This window comes from Schistocerca nitens, chromosome 2 (assembly GCF_023898315.1).
Source record: "Schistocerca nitens isolate TAMUIC-IGC-003100 chromosome 2, iqSchNite1.1, whole genome shotgun sequence".
Taxonomy (NCBI): domain Eukaryota; kingdom Metazoa; phylum Arthropoda; class Insecta; order Orthoptera; family Acrididae; genus Schistocerca; species Schistocerca nitens.
The window spans coordinates 799819370-799837253 of NC_064615.1; the positions used below are offsets into that span (position 1 = coordinate 799819370).

Sequence of the window (17884 nt, forward strand, 5' to 3'; positions counted from 1 at the left end):
TGACCCCTTGTAGTCCTATTTTGTACTTGTCCCACACACTTCAGAAATATTCTAGAAGTGATTACATGTCTATTTTTCAAGTAATCTTCTTTGTAGACTGTCTTCATTTCTCCAGCGTGCTACAAGTGAACCGAAATCTACTACCGTACTTGTATGATGTCGGCAGAGACTACGTTTTCTAATTTTGTGATGTGCACAATTTCGCATTTCTAAAATTTAAAGCAAGTTGTTAATCCGTACATTATTTTGAAATCTTATCAAGATCTCAATGTATATTTGTCAACTTTTCTCAGATAGTATTTCATTATAGATAAATGTATCATTTGCGAAAAGCCTGAGGTTACGATTAACATTGTCAGCCAGGTCATTAATATACAACATGAACAGTAAAGGTCCCAACACATTTCCCTGAGGGCACATCTGTATTTACTTCTAGGAATGACTCTCCATTCGAGATAACATTCTGCGGCCCCCTAATCCCCACCACGAAATCCTCGAACTAGTCAGAAATTTCGCTTAATACTCCTCTCTAAGGCTGCCGAATAAAGTTTTGGTGTTAAGCTGATGTTGAGCAGCATTCCTAGTGAACGTAAGTGCCTCAACTGTACACCGTGGGCAGCTAGTTCGTGCGACCTGTTTTCGGCTCAGTTCATAAATGCTGGTTAAAACCCATGAGCCGCTACCGCAAGTAACTGCGGTAACACCATTAATTTGTAGATTCTCACGTAAGTTGGAACAAAAGTACAGCAAGTGATAGGTGTAATGTAAATATTCCCGACACTGAATAAGATCTACGAGCATTCCCATTTAATCGGAGTACGCTGTTTAATTAACTTTCTCTATTTTTCTGAGGTCACCACTATCACTTCGTCTTCAGTGCTGATATTTTAAGCCAAATCAGCTAGTTCCTCATTTTCTTGGTTTAGCTTGCCTCCTAAGCTTAAATTTATTTGAACCGCTAAACGTTTTCTTCACATCATACCAAGTAAACTACGAATATTCTGTGCAAAAAAATTTCCTGTTTTTAACGAAACAATATACTATATTGTGGTTCTAAAATCTGCTGTATTCGCTACGACTCCAAGGGTGAAGAAGAGCAAATAAGAAGTACAAAACGTACTACTCTGCTGTTTCCATGTTATTGAAAGCCAGTTGGATAAATACGCAGGTGGCTGCAATTACGGTGACGTGCATCTCGTGGTGGCTGCCAAGAAAAAACGAAAAACGTGCGGGTAGCTCAAATGTGTCAACTTTTTTAATCGATCTCCGAATCAGTCTTAAATGAACCCTGTCAGAAACTTGTTCGTGTGGCAACCATCAGCACGCAAATACTCAAGGAACGGTATACTTTTTAACACGTTTTCTAATTTTTGTCGCGTGACCGTTCGGCATATAAATCATACGCCGCACACGCTGATACGAAATTCGTGGCGTAGCATTAAGGCAGAGTAGTCGGACGGAGGGCACTGTTTTTGGATTGGCTCCGGCAGTTGGCAGCTTGCAAAAATTCTCCAGTAACTGTTATGACATACGTACAGCGAACTGTAATAATGATGTCGAAATGCTCTGAAATGACTATCGCCGGTCGTTATCTGTTCTGTGTATAATATGGCGGTCACTAGAATTTAATTATGACCACTTAACAATTTATTTGCTTGCTTATTCATTTAAGTGCTTGTCATGTCATATTGGTTTACAAAAATCTGAATAATATAATGAACAACCTAATGGTGTTAAATACTTTATGTTAGCTATTATACATTGACTGTGTGAAAGTGTTCAAAACATCGTAAAACGGAGTACGAGATAGATACACTCTCCTTAGAGTGGTTATGATAGTCAATCTTCTTTCGTATTGTCGGTGATTCAGCTGCCCCTACTGCTTGGTCTTATGCAGCCCGAAAAGCCTCGAAAGACCACGCGCAGGATTTTCGTAGTCTCTCGTTCAGTACGTGCAAACTGTTATTGCTAAAAAATGAGCGGGACCTTTCTGTAGGAAACTGAAAGTACTTAAATTTTGCACTAGGATACGTTTTTGCTGGAGGCCACGGTATACAAGTTATTCAAGAAAAACGCATTTGAAGGTCACTTTTGTGCGTTTTTTTCTTAAATAATTCAAAAACTACTGGCGCTAGCGAAAACCCATCATAGTACAAAGTTTAACAACATCACATTTTCTAAAAGAAGATCCTGTTCATTTTTCCTGTACGACTAATAATTTGCTCATATCTAGAGAGAGAATATGAAAATCTTGCACGTGTTATTTGAAGACTTTGCGAATTGCATAAAATCCAGAGGTAGGGGTAATTGAATCACGCTGGATATTGGTCCACAAAGGCTGCGAAATTCTTCAGGGATGCTATTTTCCTGGATCGGGTATCTTACTCTAAAATAACCACATTACTCATGATTGGGAGATTATCTAATTTCGTCACTTTGGGCGTTGTCAAGCTACATTAGAATAAAAAACTGTAATTAATAAAAATATAGTACGACATATTACCCACATTTGTGAAGAGGAAAAAATGAAATTTTTATATGGCATTACTGGCCTAGAGACGCTGTGTGATGTAATTCGTCCGACTGGAACAACTCTTCCTCTTTGAAGCCACTTCGGTGACCAGCACGACGATGAAGACGAAATAAAATTATGAGAACAACACAGTCCCTAGCGAAAAAAATCTCCGCCCCGTCCGGTAATCGAACCCGGGTCTTTTAGGGTCTAGAGGCGCGACACTAACAACTTTTTTCCTTGCTTTCTATCTTTTCCTTCCTCGGTTTTCTTCATAAGTTCTGTGCGGTTTGTTGCATTACATCTTCTTACGTTCTACTGATGTGAACTTGACTCAGCTTTACTATTACAGAGGGCGTCTAGTCCCCTGACCGAAGTGAATACACTGAACCACAGTGCCGAGACATACGCTCAAAGCACTCCACTGGATCTGCACTGTACTGTAGCACCAACTGTTGGCATAATGCCACAAGCTTCTGTTTCTGCGCAGTGGGGCACCCATTGTGCACACACCTTCTTCATCTTTAAATTCTCATGGATGACGGTGCAGATAGTTTCTCTTTATACACCTGCTGTCTTCTCTAGTTCATCGAACATGAACTACCTGTGCTCCATTATCAAGTCATTTACATGCTGGGCATTGTTCGGTTTGCGTGCAGTGACTGGAAGCCCAGCGCTTTTGCGTTTTTCAGCACAGTCCCTGCCGACTCTGAACTTTGATATCCAACGAAAACGGGTCTCCGACTTGATGCTGTTTCCCCGCATATGGGTACTAACCTCTCGTGGATGCCTCAAGCAGTCACTTCTTCCCTCCAGAGAAATCACGCTGTTCACCGTGGCCCATGCTTGTCTGTTTCCATGTTCTCTTTTTGATATCCATCAGCGTACTCGCAAGTCGGAACAAGTGATACTGCATTGCGCCACGTGTCGGTAGCAGCAACACCATATGGTGGTGGGAAGCAGTACTGCACTCAGTCTTCATGCATACATCGAAGTACATTCCAGACTGCTACTTTGTAGGATGTTTAGGGAAGAGGGCTAATCAGTATTGAAGGAACTAAATATCATGTCATTATCCATGTTAGGACGCCACTAGACAACAGGACCTTTTCATAGTTTTGTTTTAGCTTTTCCTTGACCACACATAGCTTTGTTTTTCTCCGAATTGACACTTTTCCGCTCGCAGAGCTAGTTGCTGCGGTGTTTTTGGGTTTTTCTGTGGGGAGCAATTGTACAGTTGTGAATTTTCTGCCTAAGATTTTTTCAGTCTGATGTATCAGATTGTATTATCTGTGCTTCCTTAAGGTCTTCTTACACTGCACCGACATGGAAAGGAGAGAGACTACAGTTTGAAAATTTTTGAAGAATGATTGCGTATTTCACCATAGACAGTTGAAGGTCTTCTGTTATACTAATCCTCCATTAAACATACGGATAACTTTTATAGACCTGTCCTCCAGAGGCCGGTACCTGTGAGTTGCAGCGAGGAGGAGGAGATTAGTGTTTAAGGTCCCGTCGACAACGAGGTCATTAGAGACGGAGCGCAAGCTCGGGTGAGGGAAGGATGGGGAAGGAAATCGGCCGTGTCCTTTCAAAGGAACCATCCCGGTATTTGCCTGAAGCGATTTAGGGAAATCACGGAAAACCTAAATCAGGATGGCCGGAGACGGGATTGAACCGTCGTCCTCCCGAATGCGAGTCCAGTGTGCTAACCACTGCGCCACCTCGCTCGGTAGTTGCAGAGACGGGAGATAGTTAAAGAGGGGGGGAATTAGTTGAGCGGAGTAAAGGGAAACTGGCAAAAAGAAATGGATTGAGATAGAGCGACAAGTCATTAAATTTCTTCCACACGGTGTGTTCGTCATTGCTACAATATTACAACGACGTTCGCCAGAGCCAACGCTTGTGCAGCGGTTGAAGAAGTCCTGCACATTATTTAGCCGACTGCGATTTTTTTTCGACTAATTGAGGCCACGCAGACGCGATGGCACCATTGACATAACTGTGTAACCGAAGTTTTGGTCGAGACCGTTGTTTTTCCTTTTTTTTTTTTTTACATAATTTGAATCCCTGAAGCCTAGGTATATTACGCCTGCAAAAGGATTTTCCGATTACGAAAGTATTTTATAAGTTACATCGTATTGAATGGAGCTGCGTACCAACAGAAATAGCCTATACGCAGCTTCAGGCACTCGATAACTTATTTCAAGAAGTGGTTCAACTAGTATATGAAGTTCTGTCGAATGAAGATTGGCTTAAAAAATGCACCTGTGTCAATACACAAAACGACAATGAGAGCTTCAACACGTGGTTTTGGAAACTGATACCAAAACATCTTCACTGTGGGGCAAAAACTGTTGAAATATGAGCATTTATAGCTGAAAGTACATTCAACAAAGGCTGCTTAGCTATCCCGATGACCATGAACGTGTTACGGAATCGTCGTAGGGACGACCAGGAGGAACTTCGCTGAGTTATCTGGAAGGAAACGAGTGGCCACCTCGAAGCAAGGAATGTCTCTCTTTGTTGGTAGAGCCCATAATAAAAAGAATACAGCAGTCAGGTCAGATCCGGAGGAAGAAAAAAGATGCCTCTATAGTCCTGGGATCTCATATTAACCGTAAGTTTTGAAACAAAGATGCTTTTATTACTCCAGACTGTAGACGGATTTTTCTTTAAGCAGTATTTTTCAGAAGTATTGATTTTTTTAGTTTGTTTCAAAACCACATCGTGACGGCCTCCCATATTCATTATAATTTAACATTTGTTTTTATTTTTATTGGTTTCAAAAGGAGCCTCGAGTCTGTGCAACGCTTGGCGCAAATCAGCGCATGTCGCGAGGTGCATATTTTGACAAGAGCTGCAGCGCCATTTTTAATTTGCCATGCGATAATTTGTTTTTCATACTCGAATGTGTGTATAATGAAGTGGTAAAGCCCTCATATCAATAAAAACAATTCTTGTATGACAAAGAGATTGTGAACTTCGCATATTTTTCATGCCTATTGGTCAGAACCTCTCTTTAAGATCCGATCCCTTATCTCATAACCGCTAGCGCAGTGACAGAAATAAGGTTCAAATGGTTCAAATGGCTCTGAGCACTATGGGACTCAACTGCTGTGGTCATAAGTCCCCTAGAACTTAGAACTACTTAAACCTAACTAACCTAAGGACAGCACACAACACCCAGCCATCACGAGGCAGAGAAAATCCCTGACCCCGCCGGGAATCGAACCCGGGAACCCGGGCGTGGGAAGCGAGAACGCTACCGCACGACCACGAGATGCGGGCAGAAATAAGGAAATGAATGCTATCTGAACATCGTGGTCGCAGCCACGCTCGATTGCCGTCGCAGATACCGTGCTTCGGACGCCAGTTGGACACAATCGAAATTTCAGCCGCGGCGCCGTTAAAACGCTGTAAACGACGCCCCGCTAGGTGTGCGATACGCCCGCGGATGCGGGAGGAGTTACTATACACCTGCTGGTGCATACAGCCGGCGGAATAGCGCGGCGGTGCGCGCTCATCGCGTATTCATAAGGCGACGCAGATAAATACTTGGCCAGCGCGCGCGGCTGACGCCAATGTGGTCGCGAATGGACTGCGTCGCGCGCTGCGCTGCTAATTGTGACGGGCACGTTATTTCCACGCGCCAAATGAGACCGCCTGGCCTGGCTTCACCAGCTGAACTCGGCCGCGCGCCACTGCTTGCGTTCCTCTTGCTAACTGGACACTATAAGCTTATGCACGTAGTAGCTTAAACAGCGTGCGTTTTAACGTTAGCTTTTACCCAACATTGGCATTTAAATTAAGACAGTTAGGCCACATCGTGCATTGATGATCCAAAACATTACGAAGACTGCCCGCCGCGAGACTGAATGCCGCCTGATATCGTTGCGGGTCCCTGACGTGACAAGGAAGGTATACACTGACATGACAAAGGCGTGGGATTACGGTATGCACATATACAGATAGCTGTAGTATGGCGTACGAAAGGTATAAAAGGGCCGTGCGTTGGCCAAGCGTCATTTGTAATCAGATGATTCATCTGAAAAGGTTTCCGACTTGATCATGGCCTCACGACAGATATTAACAGACTTTGAGCGCGTAGTGGTGATTGGAGCTAGACGTATGGGACGTTTAATTTGAAAACTGTTAGGAAATTCAATATTCGGAGACCCACAGTGTCAAGAGTGAGCCGCGAATACGAAATTTACAGACGTTATCCCTTACCATGGACAATGCAGTGGTAGACGGCCTTTACTTGTCGACCAACTGCCGTAGTGTTGAAAGTTCTAACGCACAAGCAGCACTGCGTGAAATTACCACAGAAATCAATATGGGTCGTACGATTGATTTATCCGTTAGCACAATGCGGCGAAATTTGGCGTTAATGCGCTATGGCAGCAGACGACCGACGCGAGTGCCTTTGCTAACAGCACATCACCTGCTACGCCTCTCCTGGGCTCGTGACGATGTCGGTTGAGCGCTAGATGACTGGAAAACAGTGGCCTGGTCAGATGAGCCTCTATTTCAGTTCGGAAGAGCTAATTGTAGAGTTCGAATGTGGCGCAGGCCCTACGAAGCGGCGGTTCCATGTTGTCAACAACGCGCTGTACAAGCTGGTGGTGGTTCTTTAATGGTGTGGTCTGCTTTTACATGGAACGTGCTGGGTTCTCTGTTCCAGCTGAACCGACCATTGACTAGAAACGTTTATGTTCGGTTACATGGAGACTATTTGCAGCCATTCGTGGACTTCATACTCCTAAACAACCATGGAATTTTTATGAGTGTCATGCGCTATATCACCGGTCCATAGTTGTTCACGACTGGTCTGAAGAACATCCAGGTCGCAAGACATGAGTCCCGTCGAATATTTATGGGACATAATCGGGAGGTCAGTTCGTGCACAAAATCTTGAACGCAAAGCTTCTCAATTATGGACGGCTATAGAGGTAGCGTGGCCCAACATTTCTGCTGGGGACTTCCAAAGACTTTTTGAGTCCATATCACGTGGAATTGCTGCACTACTCCCGGCAAAAGGAGATCCGACACGATATTAGGAGGTATCCCTTACAAAGCCGGCCCAAGGGCCGCACGTTGGGTAATTTACTGCCGCAAGGAACTTTGACAAAGGGTGGATTGTTACGGTTGCGTCTGCGAATGAGCACATCGGGAGCGGCGAAGCAGGTCGGCTGATAGCGTACTACTGTCGCGAACATATAAGGCAAGTCGTTGACGGACGTCGAAACCACAGGCGTTGGACGAGGCGTTGGTTCTCCATGTCTCATCACATAACTTAAAGGTCGGAGGCTCGCGTGCTCTGTGGAGCAGGATAGGCAGTCCTCCTTAAAACGATTCGACGAATTCCTAGCCGTGCCCTGTCGAATGCCAGCATCCCCGTATACAAGGTGTACATATTTCTGGCTCCCTCCGCTGCTGTCGTCGATCTATTGAACTCAAGCAGAACAACATGTCGGAAATATTCTGATTTCTCCACTCGGCACTCCATTTCCTAGCGTCCACAGCTCTACATACTACCTCCAAATGACAACATGTAAATTGAATTAATAACAGTGATCTGCAAATAAATGCAGCAACATGCAAAACAAAAACGCCACGAACTTAGGCACCAACATAATAACTGGCGTCAAACTGAAACCCGTCAGAATTTTTGATGAAATGGCTCTAAGCACTATGGGACTTGACATCTGAGCTCATTATTCCCCTAGACTTAGAACTACGTAAACCTAACTAACCAAAGGACATCACAGACATCCATGACCCAGGCAGGATTCGAACCTGCGACCGTAGCAGTAGCGCAGTTCCGGACTGATGCGCCTAGAACCGTTCGGCCACCCAGGCCGGCTCAGAAATTTTGAGGGAAAGTTTGTCGAATATGCACTGCTTCATGCTGTGTAGTGACCTCAGTATCGACGGTGGCCTCTGTGATTTATGTGGCAGGTGGCGACAGCGAGGAAGACGAGGACGTGGAGGTGGACGTGGAGCAGTGCTCGGACAGCGAGGCGGGCTGCGGGGGCGGCGGCGACGCGGTGGCCTGCCGGCCCCCGGGGGCGGCGGCGGCTGGCGGCGGGCGGCGGTCGCCCAGCTCGGCCGTGGGGTCGCGCTCCGGCTCCGAGGAGCGCGAGACGCCGCCCCCGCCCACCCCCTCCAGGGTGAAGGTGCGCTGCAACTGCGACGAGCTGCTGGCCGCCGAGTGCCACCTCGAGACCAAGGAGCTGTGGGACAAGTTCCACGACCTGGGCACCGAGATGATCATCACCAAGACCGGCAGGTAGGTCTGCCACGCTCTGCTGCACACTCCGTGTCTCCTCTTAACTGGTCCGTGTATGCAGAAGAAATGTTGGATGTGTAGGTCCGTGCTCACGAAAAACAATTTGGATCTGTTTCTCAGATAGATCCTACGTAGTAGCTCCGTCACGTGTGTACTATATGTCGTGCGCACAGACAATATATAAAGATGTAATATCGATTTACAGCGAATTCACCTTCATAGGTTGACTAAGGGAGAGTTGGATCAATTATTTTTCTTTTTCTTTCTTTTTTTTTAAGCTGCTATTTGCATTTTGGTGCAGAGTGTCATTTGAAGATAAGCACAAAACATTATTGAGATTATTGCGGCATTGTCACTAGGACTACAAGAGAGATCATAAACAGTAAACATACATGACTGGTCCACCTCACCCATAGGTGTATGAGTGAGGTGGACCAATGTACTGGGTGAGACGAACCATATAAAAATGACTACACGAGAAGAAAAGAGTCAATTACAATTGCATATTTCTATATGGAATATGTTGTAATGATTACAGAATTGTAATATTAAATATTTTAGCCTAAAGCCGTTTTATCAGTTTATTATAACGCTCTTCTAATGGATCATTAGTTTGTTCAAGCATTAGCGTCTCTCTCCTTACCATAGCACTTACGTTTATTACCAAATGTTGAACAACGGTAATGAACTACCGTTAACAGGAAACACACTGAATCCAATGGTCTTTTTTATTAGTTTCGTAATAGGTTTCACCAAACACAACACGTTCACTTTTCACCCTGTTTATCAAAGCTGCTTTCGTAATCTTCTAAAATGTCCGCAGCATTCTGCATATGATGGTCACTGTGGATTACTAGGAGTATTTTCGTTTTTTAGTTTCTTCGGTCTCGTTTTCTCTTCACCAATAATTTTCTTTGGTGATCGTCTTTGTTTCTGATTTCTGTTTTCTTTCTTTCCTCATCCCTCTTCTTCTTTGGAGTTCAAGAGATAAGCACTTTGGGTACTGTTGTTCTTCTTCTCTTAAAACCTGTGATTGTATCAATAGAAGGAACAGGTGATATTTCTTCCAAACGTTTTGTCTGTGTTGCCGTATGTGTAGTCAGTTTTGAGACAGTAATAGTGGATCTTAAGTTTAGTAGGAGTTGAGTCCGGAATTGTTTCACTGAAGGAATTTGACTTGTGCAGATAACTCCGCTCTTTTGACGTGGTTCGGATCGTCAGGTATTTTGATGACTTTTGAAGTGGGTTGTTGGCCTGTGTGTGAGATTCAGCTCTTCCATTTGTTGGCACATAAGCGTCTTCCGACAAATAAGCATGGTTAGAACTGCGACCATATTCAGTGGTGTTATTCCACTTGTCTTGAAGCCAAATTACCATTTTCAACTTTGGCCGATTTAGCCCACGCTTAGTTGACCAGTTTTCAAATTTAAGACGGCTAATTTCCTTTCTTGGATTATTCATCATGAAAGTGCTGCAGATATTGTAAAGACAGATTTTCAGTTTGAAAAATGGGCGGTCCAGGAGCTGCAAACGCTGCGATGTATGTGGAGGTTGTCTCATTAAAATAATGCCTTGTTCCCCTGCAAATTCTAATGTTTCCAAACAGCTTGTGTGAGACCTGCGTCCATTAAGTACAAGCGATACTTTGCCAGCTGGTTTCCTGGGCTTGAAATAGATTTTTAACTATACAAATACCAGCTATGAAGAACCACATGTTATTCAATCCTTTTTCAAAATATAAATGAATCTTCCATTATCACCTGAGCTAAATTGAATTGTGGTCCACCTCTCCCGATTGTCCAGTAGAGATGGACCATCCTGACTCTGTCTGCATGTAGCGAACTCGGTAGTCGTTTTACGTTAGTTTCATGCCTATATATTTATCAAGCTCGCAGTAAAAAAAACTGCACAGATGTCCTGCAAACTAACCGTTAAAATTAAAACTGCATAACTAGACAGTGGAACTTTTCGTGTTACAAGTAGAGAGAATGCGATTTGTCTACAGAACTAACACGAAAATAACAGCAGCACTTTTACACCTTGTTCGTTCACACAATAGCTTCCTCACAACTACACGGAGCCAATCAGTCGCGGTGCATTTGTGAAATGCGCCACTGGTCCGTCTCACCTAGTGGTCCAACTTTCCCGGCGTTGTCCTATTGTTTGGTGCAAATTGTTTTCTGAAGTATTCCAATAACTTCCTTATACCTCGCCAAAACCTAAGACGACGTGTCTGGTAATACAGTACGAGATGTCTTACTGAGTAATTATTGTGAAAGAAGTCTGATATATCGGTATACAGGTGGCCAATAAAGAGTCAGATACCCACAAAAAGGTAACATATTAATGAGTTTATTAGCTCTACGTGCACTTAACAAGTGAGATACATAAAATTTTGGAGTGCTATGAGGTCCTTTTGTTGTGGTCATTTATATACTGGGTGATTATAATCAAACTTTCGCTACTTGAGAGAGCCCCCCTGGAAAACGAGTGCTCGTAGGACAAAGAAAGTTTGTGGAAACATTTGTAAGACCATGCGGAAGTGAAATAATGAGTAAACCATTGAAATAAACACATTTTAATTTCCACATGAGGTGGTAACATTTATTAACTGAGTAAAATGTTTACGTTCCAAGTTACAAAGTTTGCTCAATGTGGCTACCATTTCCATCCACGACAACCTGATACCGCAGTAGGAATACCATTTCACAATTGTTCGCAGAGCTTTTCAAACGGTGGAGCATGGACTGTTCAGCTGACGTGACACAGCTCGTGCACTGTTTCAAGATCGCAAACTGCATCCAGCATTCTCATCAACTATGGCAACACTAACTCCTTCAACACCTTGTGGCGCAATTGGCCGTCGGCCACTTCGAGGAGCAATTCCCAAATCGCCAATTAATTCGATCGAACTTATAAATCATGTTCTTCAATCCCCGTGCGCAAAGAGGGCGTTACTCTATGGCTTTATTGCGTCGATACTCGGGAAGAGTAGCAGCACTGTTGCTGTTGTATTGATAAAACAGTTTTACGAATAGAGCCCTATTCACTTTGTCCAGGTCTGTATAGAGCAGAAATTAATAAAACCGACAAACAGCAGCGATGGATTCCTGACTGGAAATGGTGGAAAAATGTCCAATGAGCATGTGTCCTGAAATACATCATTGCCACGGTAGATGGCCTTGACGAATGAAAGTTCCTCTGACCACGTGTTGTGTTTTCCTTGGGTGTTGCAGGTTGTATGACTGACGCAACATACTGTAAGGCGCAGGATGATCCAGAAATTAATCGGGAACAAGCCGAGATGGTGTCTGTATACGGCCAAGGAGAAATAAACGGTTGAGAGGCAGAACCCAATGCTCCGAATCTGATATACGCACGCTCCTCCGCCTCCCTTCATGTTCGTCTGTCTGACAGCACCCACGATCACACAAACGCCCAAAAAGGGTTTGAAATGTTGTGTAATGTGGTAGATGTCTGTGAAGGTACCTGTTTTGGTACAGCCGTGCTGCCTCTCGACCGCTTCCATCTGCTTGACCGTCCACAATCACCGAGTTTCTCATTTCTAATTCCCTATTCAACTAATGCCTTGAGGACTCAGAACCGATGCCAAGATTCTGTTCTGGTGCTACCTACTTCTCATGAACTTTTGTGGACCTGACTTTGATCATTTCTACAGTTTGAGCTCCTAGTGCAGTGTCTGGATGTGCGTGTACTGTGAAGTCCAAAGTATCCACCGGAGAACTTTATTTTGTAATACCTGCATATGCAATATTTGGGTCTTTCTATGGTGGCCCCTTGATGTGCTCCGATAAAGGATTTTTGAAAGTAAAGTTGCGTTGTAGAGTCTAACTTTCGTTGAGCTGTTGAGCTCCCTACTGCGCAATAGTGGCGTCAGTTCGCTCGCCATGCCAGAGGCTTTAGATCTATGAAAAAAAAGTCGATCCAATGTGACTCCCAGATGCTTGACAACTGAGCTTGGGTAGTAATGTTTCTGTCTACCTGTGTACGGTTTTCGCTGAAGTATACTTCATCTGTTTTCGCCTAGTTAATTTTAATCTTGGTCTCCACCACACTGTGGTAAAGTTCAGTTTCGTCTGTAGTCTTCTGATGTTGGCTTTACATTGGTGTCTACTTGTAAAGTACGCCGTGTCATCAGCGAAATGTACCAGTTGAACATTTGCATTCATCAGCAAGTCGTTGATGTAGATTGCAACGGCGTTGGCCGGAGATCCAAATGTGCCGTCTACCGCATAGCTGTGAGCGGTGTGCCCGTTCTGGTCGACCCCTTGGAATACCTGAAATTGGCATATCGAAAAAGATTAGGATCACCTAAAATTATTAATAAAAAATTTCAAACTATAAATTTGTAGATCTCTGTTATTGGCGATGCCAATTACGCGAGGGATAGCCGCGCAGTCTGTGGCGCCTTGTCACGGTCCGCGCGGCTCCCCCCGTCGGAGGTTCGAGTCCTCCCTCTGAGGTGTGTGTGTGTGTGTGTGTGTGTGTGTGTGTGTGTGTGTGTGTGTGTGTGTGCGTTGCCCTTAGCGTAAGTTAGTTTAAGTTAGATTAAGTAGTGCTTAAGCTTAGGGACCTATGACCTCAGTAGTTGGGTCCCGTAAGACCTTACCACAAATTTCCAAATTTCTATGCTAGTCACAGTTGATCCCATTGGCACCTCATACCACCACACCAAGTACTGGACAATTATGAAAATGACGTAGGCAATCTGGTATCGTTCTTTCTCATCTGAGCCTCCACACACGGAAACATACAAAGTGATACCGCACGAAATACCTTGTTTTTTTTTAGAGTTATCAGTCTTCTGACTGGCTTATAGGGGCTCACCACGAGTTCTGTCTTCCTCCACAGTTTTCACCTGCTACAGCTCCCTCAAGTACCATGGAAGTTTTCAAATGGTTCAAATGGCTCTGAGCACTATGGGACTTAACTTCTGAGGTCATCAGTCCCCTAGAACTTAGAACTACTTAAACCTAACTAATCGAAGGACATCACACACATCCATGCCCGCGGCAGGATTCGAACCTGCGACCGTAGCGATCGCGCGGTTCCAGACTGTAGCGCCTAGAAGCGCTCGGCCAGGCCGGTCGGCTGGAAGTTTTCCTTTGACGTCTTAACCGATGTCCTATCATCCTGTCCCTTCTTGTTAACAGTGTTTTCCATATATTCCTTTCCTCGTATATTCTACGGAGAACCTCCTCGCTGCTTACCTTATCAGTCCATTCAATTTTCAACAGTGTTCTGTAGCACTAAGTCAGAAATTCTTCGATTCTCTTCTACTCTGGTTTTCCCACAGTCCATGTTCCACTACTGTGCTCCCAACGTACATTCTTGGAAACTCCTTCCTCAAATTAAGGTCTGTGTTTGATACTGGTAGGCTTCTCTTGGCCAGAAATATCCTTTTCGCCAGTGCTAGTCTGCTTTTCATGTCCTCCTTGCTCTGTCCATCATGGGTTTTTCTGCTGGCTAGGTTGCAGAATTCCTTAACTTCGACTACTTCATCATTCCGAATTCTCATATTAACGTTTCTCTCTGTTCTCTTTCTGCTACTCTTCATTACTTTCGTCTTTTGTTGATTTACTCTCAATCCATATTATGTACTCGGTGGATTGTTCATTCCATTCGCCAGATCCTGCAAATCTACGTTTTCACTGAGGATAACAATATCATCAGCGAATCTTATCATTGATATCCTTTCACCCTAAATTTTAATCCCACTCTTGAACCTTTCTTTTATTTCCCACACTTCTTCTTAGATCTATACATTGAAAAATAGGGGCGTAAGACTACATCCCTATCTTACATCCTTTTTAATCCAAGCACCTCGTTCTTGGTCCTGCATTCTTCTTGTTCCCTCTTGGTGCCTATAGTTTATCCATATTTTTCTCAGAATTTCGGACATCTTGCACCATTTGACATTGTCGAACGCTTTTTCCAGGTCGACAAACCTTTTCTTTAGTCTTGCTTCCATTAGTAACCGCAACGTCATAATTGCCTCTCTGGTGCCTTTACTTTTTCTAAAGCCAAACTGAGTGTCGTCTAACAGATTCTCAGTTTTCTTCTCTATTCTTCTGTACATCATTCTGGTCAGAAACTTGGAAGCACGATCAATTAAGCTGATTATGTACGCATCACAAAGCCGACATGGTGCCACTGCTATGTCCAGCATTGCCGCTGGGAGCGCCACTGTTGACGTGCCTTTCAATCTGAATTTGAAGTGGAATAATTATCGATTGAAGACGCATCGGCCGTGAAGTAGATAATACAAGATTTCGTGTTTCGGAAGTCACACTCTGTAGGATGCATCTTCAGTGTCGGAATTCGGCAGGGCAGGAACGTGGCCTGACGAGAATGCGATATTGCTGTTCGCGTTGTTTGGGATCCCATGACAGCCATGCGAATACAACGTTGATGGGCGCAGGAGGGCACACCCAACGCCATATATCACGCCAGCGGCCCCCTTGACCAGCGCCCGAGGAGACAGACATATTGGCTCTGCCGTGCAGGATGTAAGCCATGTCACGTACCTTGAGTCAGCAAAGGGGCTTGCATGCAGCATGACAAGTGTCCACACGGGCAGTGCAAACACTTCCCGTTTTTAAAGAACTCATAATTTTTTCTGGTTCCTTTACATTATTTTTATCTTAAACAGATACTGATTAAAATGGTTTTCCACTTGAAAATTGACTTGCTCAAACAGAGGCAGGTCCGCGATATTCAGTGTGAAGATAGAAACAGAAAACTCATTGAAAGGTTGTCATTTGCTCCGTCACGTTTCCTTATTTGACATCGCGTGCTTTTTCTACTCTCTACGTATATTTAACAGCCTTGTAGCATGTTCCACGTCGGAAGTCTGTTCTCGATACCAACTCTTTTTAAATAGTTAAATACAGGGAACCGTGTCGCTGCCGTCTGCTCGTGTAACACTTCGCGTGTTTCCTTTCTGTCACCAATAATGAACAGTATGATAAAAAAAATAGCTTGCATCAAACGCGCAGCAAAATGAAAATCGTCGATAAATTCTCAACGCACCCTTCTAAAAGCACGGCAAACACCGAAACGGCAGAATAACATACCTGACTGATAGCCTGCGTGGTAAATTTTCCTTCTCATCTACTTCTTCCCTGCCATCGTACGTACGCAGCACAGTAGTTGATGTCTTTTTGGTATATTAGCTCATTTTACACAGCTGGATATTGCCGTTTATGAACTTAATGACAAGTTTGACTCCCGATTTGTGCTAGCCTTCAGATGATGATTAGTAGTATCATTTCCGCGCTTCGGACCTTTTGAAGCTGTCTGCGGATTATGATTCTGCCCTAGGTGTTCCTCACCACCTCCTGTCTAAGTATCTATAGAGAATTTTTTTCAGATGAATCTTTAATAACTCATTCCGCACTATGACTATGTTGCTTAGTAGGCACTACTAGTATTAGTGATTGTATATTACATCCATGTAGTGTCCAGAAAAGAAAGGCCTTGTTATGAACTTGGTTGTTGTATCATAAACAGCGCTGCAACGGTCTGCAGAACTTTCCATTAACACTTATTAGTTTAGTTTCTGGATATAGTATAGTTATTTGCTGATTATGATCTGAACGTCATTATGTCGGAAAACTGAGGCTAGATACGCATACCAATGATATGCAAATTTTTATGGCCTCTGTAAACGTAGTTTTAAAAATCAGACACGCTATGACCCGTGTGTTTTGTGCAGACTATCCTCCCACTAAAAAAGTCGTTTACCTAGCACGTATGTGTAGCAGACTGCTCAGATACAGCGTCAACACTCGCGCCACATACGCGTTCAGTCTCGACAGTCAGGCTTGATACACGAACTTCTTCGAACACGATAGCCCTTCCCTTCAGTATATGAATGTTAATCTTTCAAGAAATACCTGCTGCTATTCGGGAGAGGCACATCGATCGTAATCGAGGGTACGGGCAGGCGGCAGCTGCGGCCACCAGAGAGGAAAGTTTGCACTGTGTTGCGGAGGAGGCGAACCGCGCAACGCGGGCCGTGTCTACCTGATTTACGCCGGCTGCGGCGATGAATGTCGACATCAATCAAGGCGCTGCCTGCCGGCTCCCGCCGGGCCTGCCCAATCTCGTGTGTGTGTGTGTGTGTGTGCAGCATCCGACGAACCACATCATGGGCCCGCACCGTGGAGTTTCATATTAGCTCAGCGTTGTGCATTGTTCCCTCACAGTGTCTTTTTGTACTTTGGCGGTACTTGTTGTTTCGCGTAACGACAGTCACTGATCTAAACCTCCCGGTGCAGAATCCGGGTCAAGTCTAAGTTAAAACTGTTGCTTTCCACTGGTAAATTTTTTTTTCCAGTTTTCATCTCCTCCGACAAGATGAGCTCCTCGAAAGACTTGATACGTCGTGGCTTATGTTCGGGGAACTGCGCGACAAATTTCTGTTCTTTCAGTTTTCAGCGTGGAACAATTACTGTCGTACGATCACACCATGCTTGCAGTAGCCTGAAGGAAATGCGGGGGATCACATTCCAGTGTTAAAAAATATTTGTAGGCATACGGAAGGCCGCCTTGAACATTCGCTCCGAAGCATGAAAAGACTTTCGGTGATTTTTCTGTCTGCATTATCATCATCATCATCATCATCAATAGCAGCAGCAGAAGCAGCCATTTCACACTCCTTTCAGTGTAAAGGCTCCATTTAGACTTTTATAAGCGTTACAGCTTTCTAGTGTACCCTGCCAGTCCAAAAAGTCTCGAGACTGGGTTAATAAAAAATAGAGAAACGTTCAGGTGGATCTTTTAATCTTTCACGTGTTCAAAATAGTGTTCCTCGGCGTGAGTACAGCGCGCAGAACATCCGCACCCTGTTAACCTCTCAAAAAAGTCCTTCCTGTGCATGTTGTTCAATTTGCTCATAATATTGGCTTGAATGTTGGTTACGTAGTCAAACCATTGGCCCTGAATGTGAATTTCTGCATTTTGTCATTTTGTGGTAGCTTCGCACTGATAACACAAAGTTTCGTCACGCGTGATGATTTTTTCCAAAAATGAACTGTCCGCGTTTTGCATTT

General features: G+C 44.1%; 1 protein-coding gene across 1 annotated transcript in view; it reads left to right on the forward strand.

The window, feature by feature from the left end:
* Positions 1 to 671: 671 nt before the first annotated feature.
* LOC126235342 (T-box protein H15-like) overlaps positions 672 to 17884 on the forward strand; it is a 424161-nt gene continuing 406948 nt past the window's right edge. The window contains exons 1-2 of the mRNA XM_049944064.1: positions 672 to 688; positions 8622 to 8807. Of these exons, the coding sequence (XP_049800021.1) occupies positions 672 to 688; positions 8622 to 8807 (203 nt within the window). The remainder of the gene's footprint in view (positions 689 to 8621; positions 8808 to 17884) is intronic.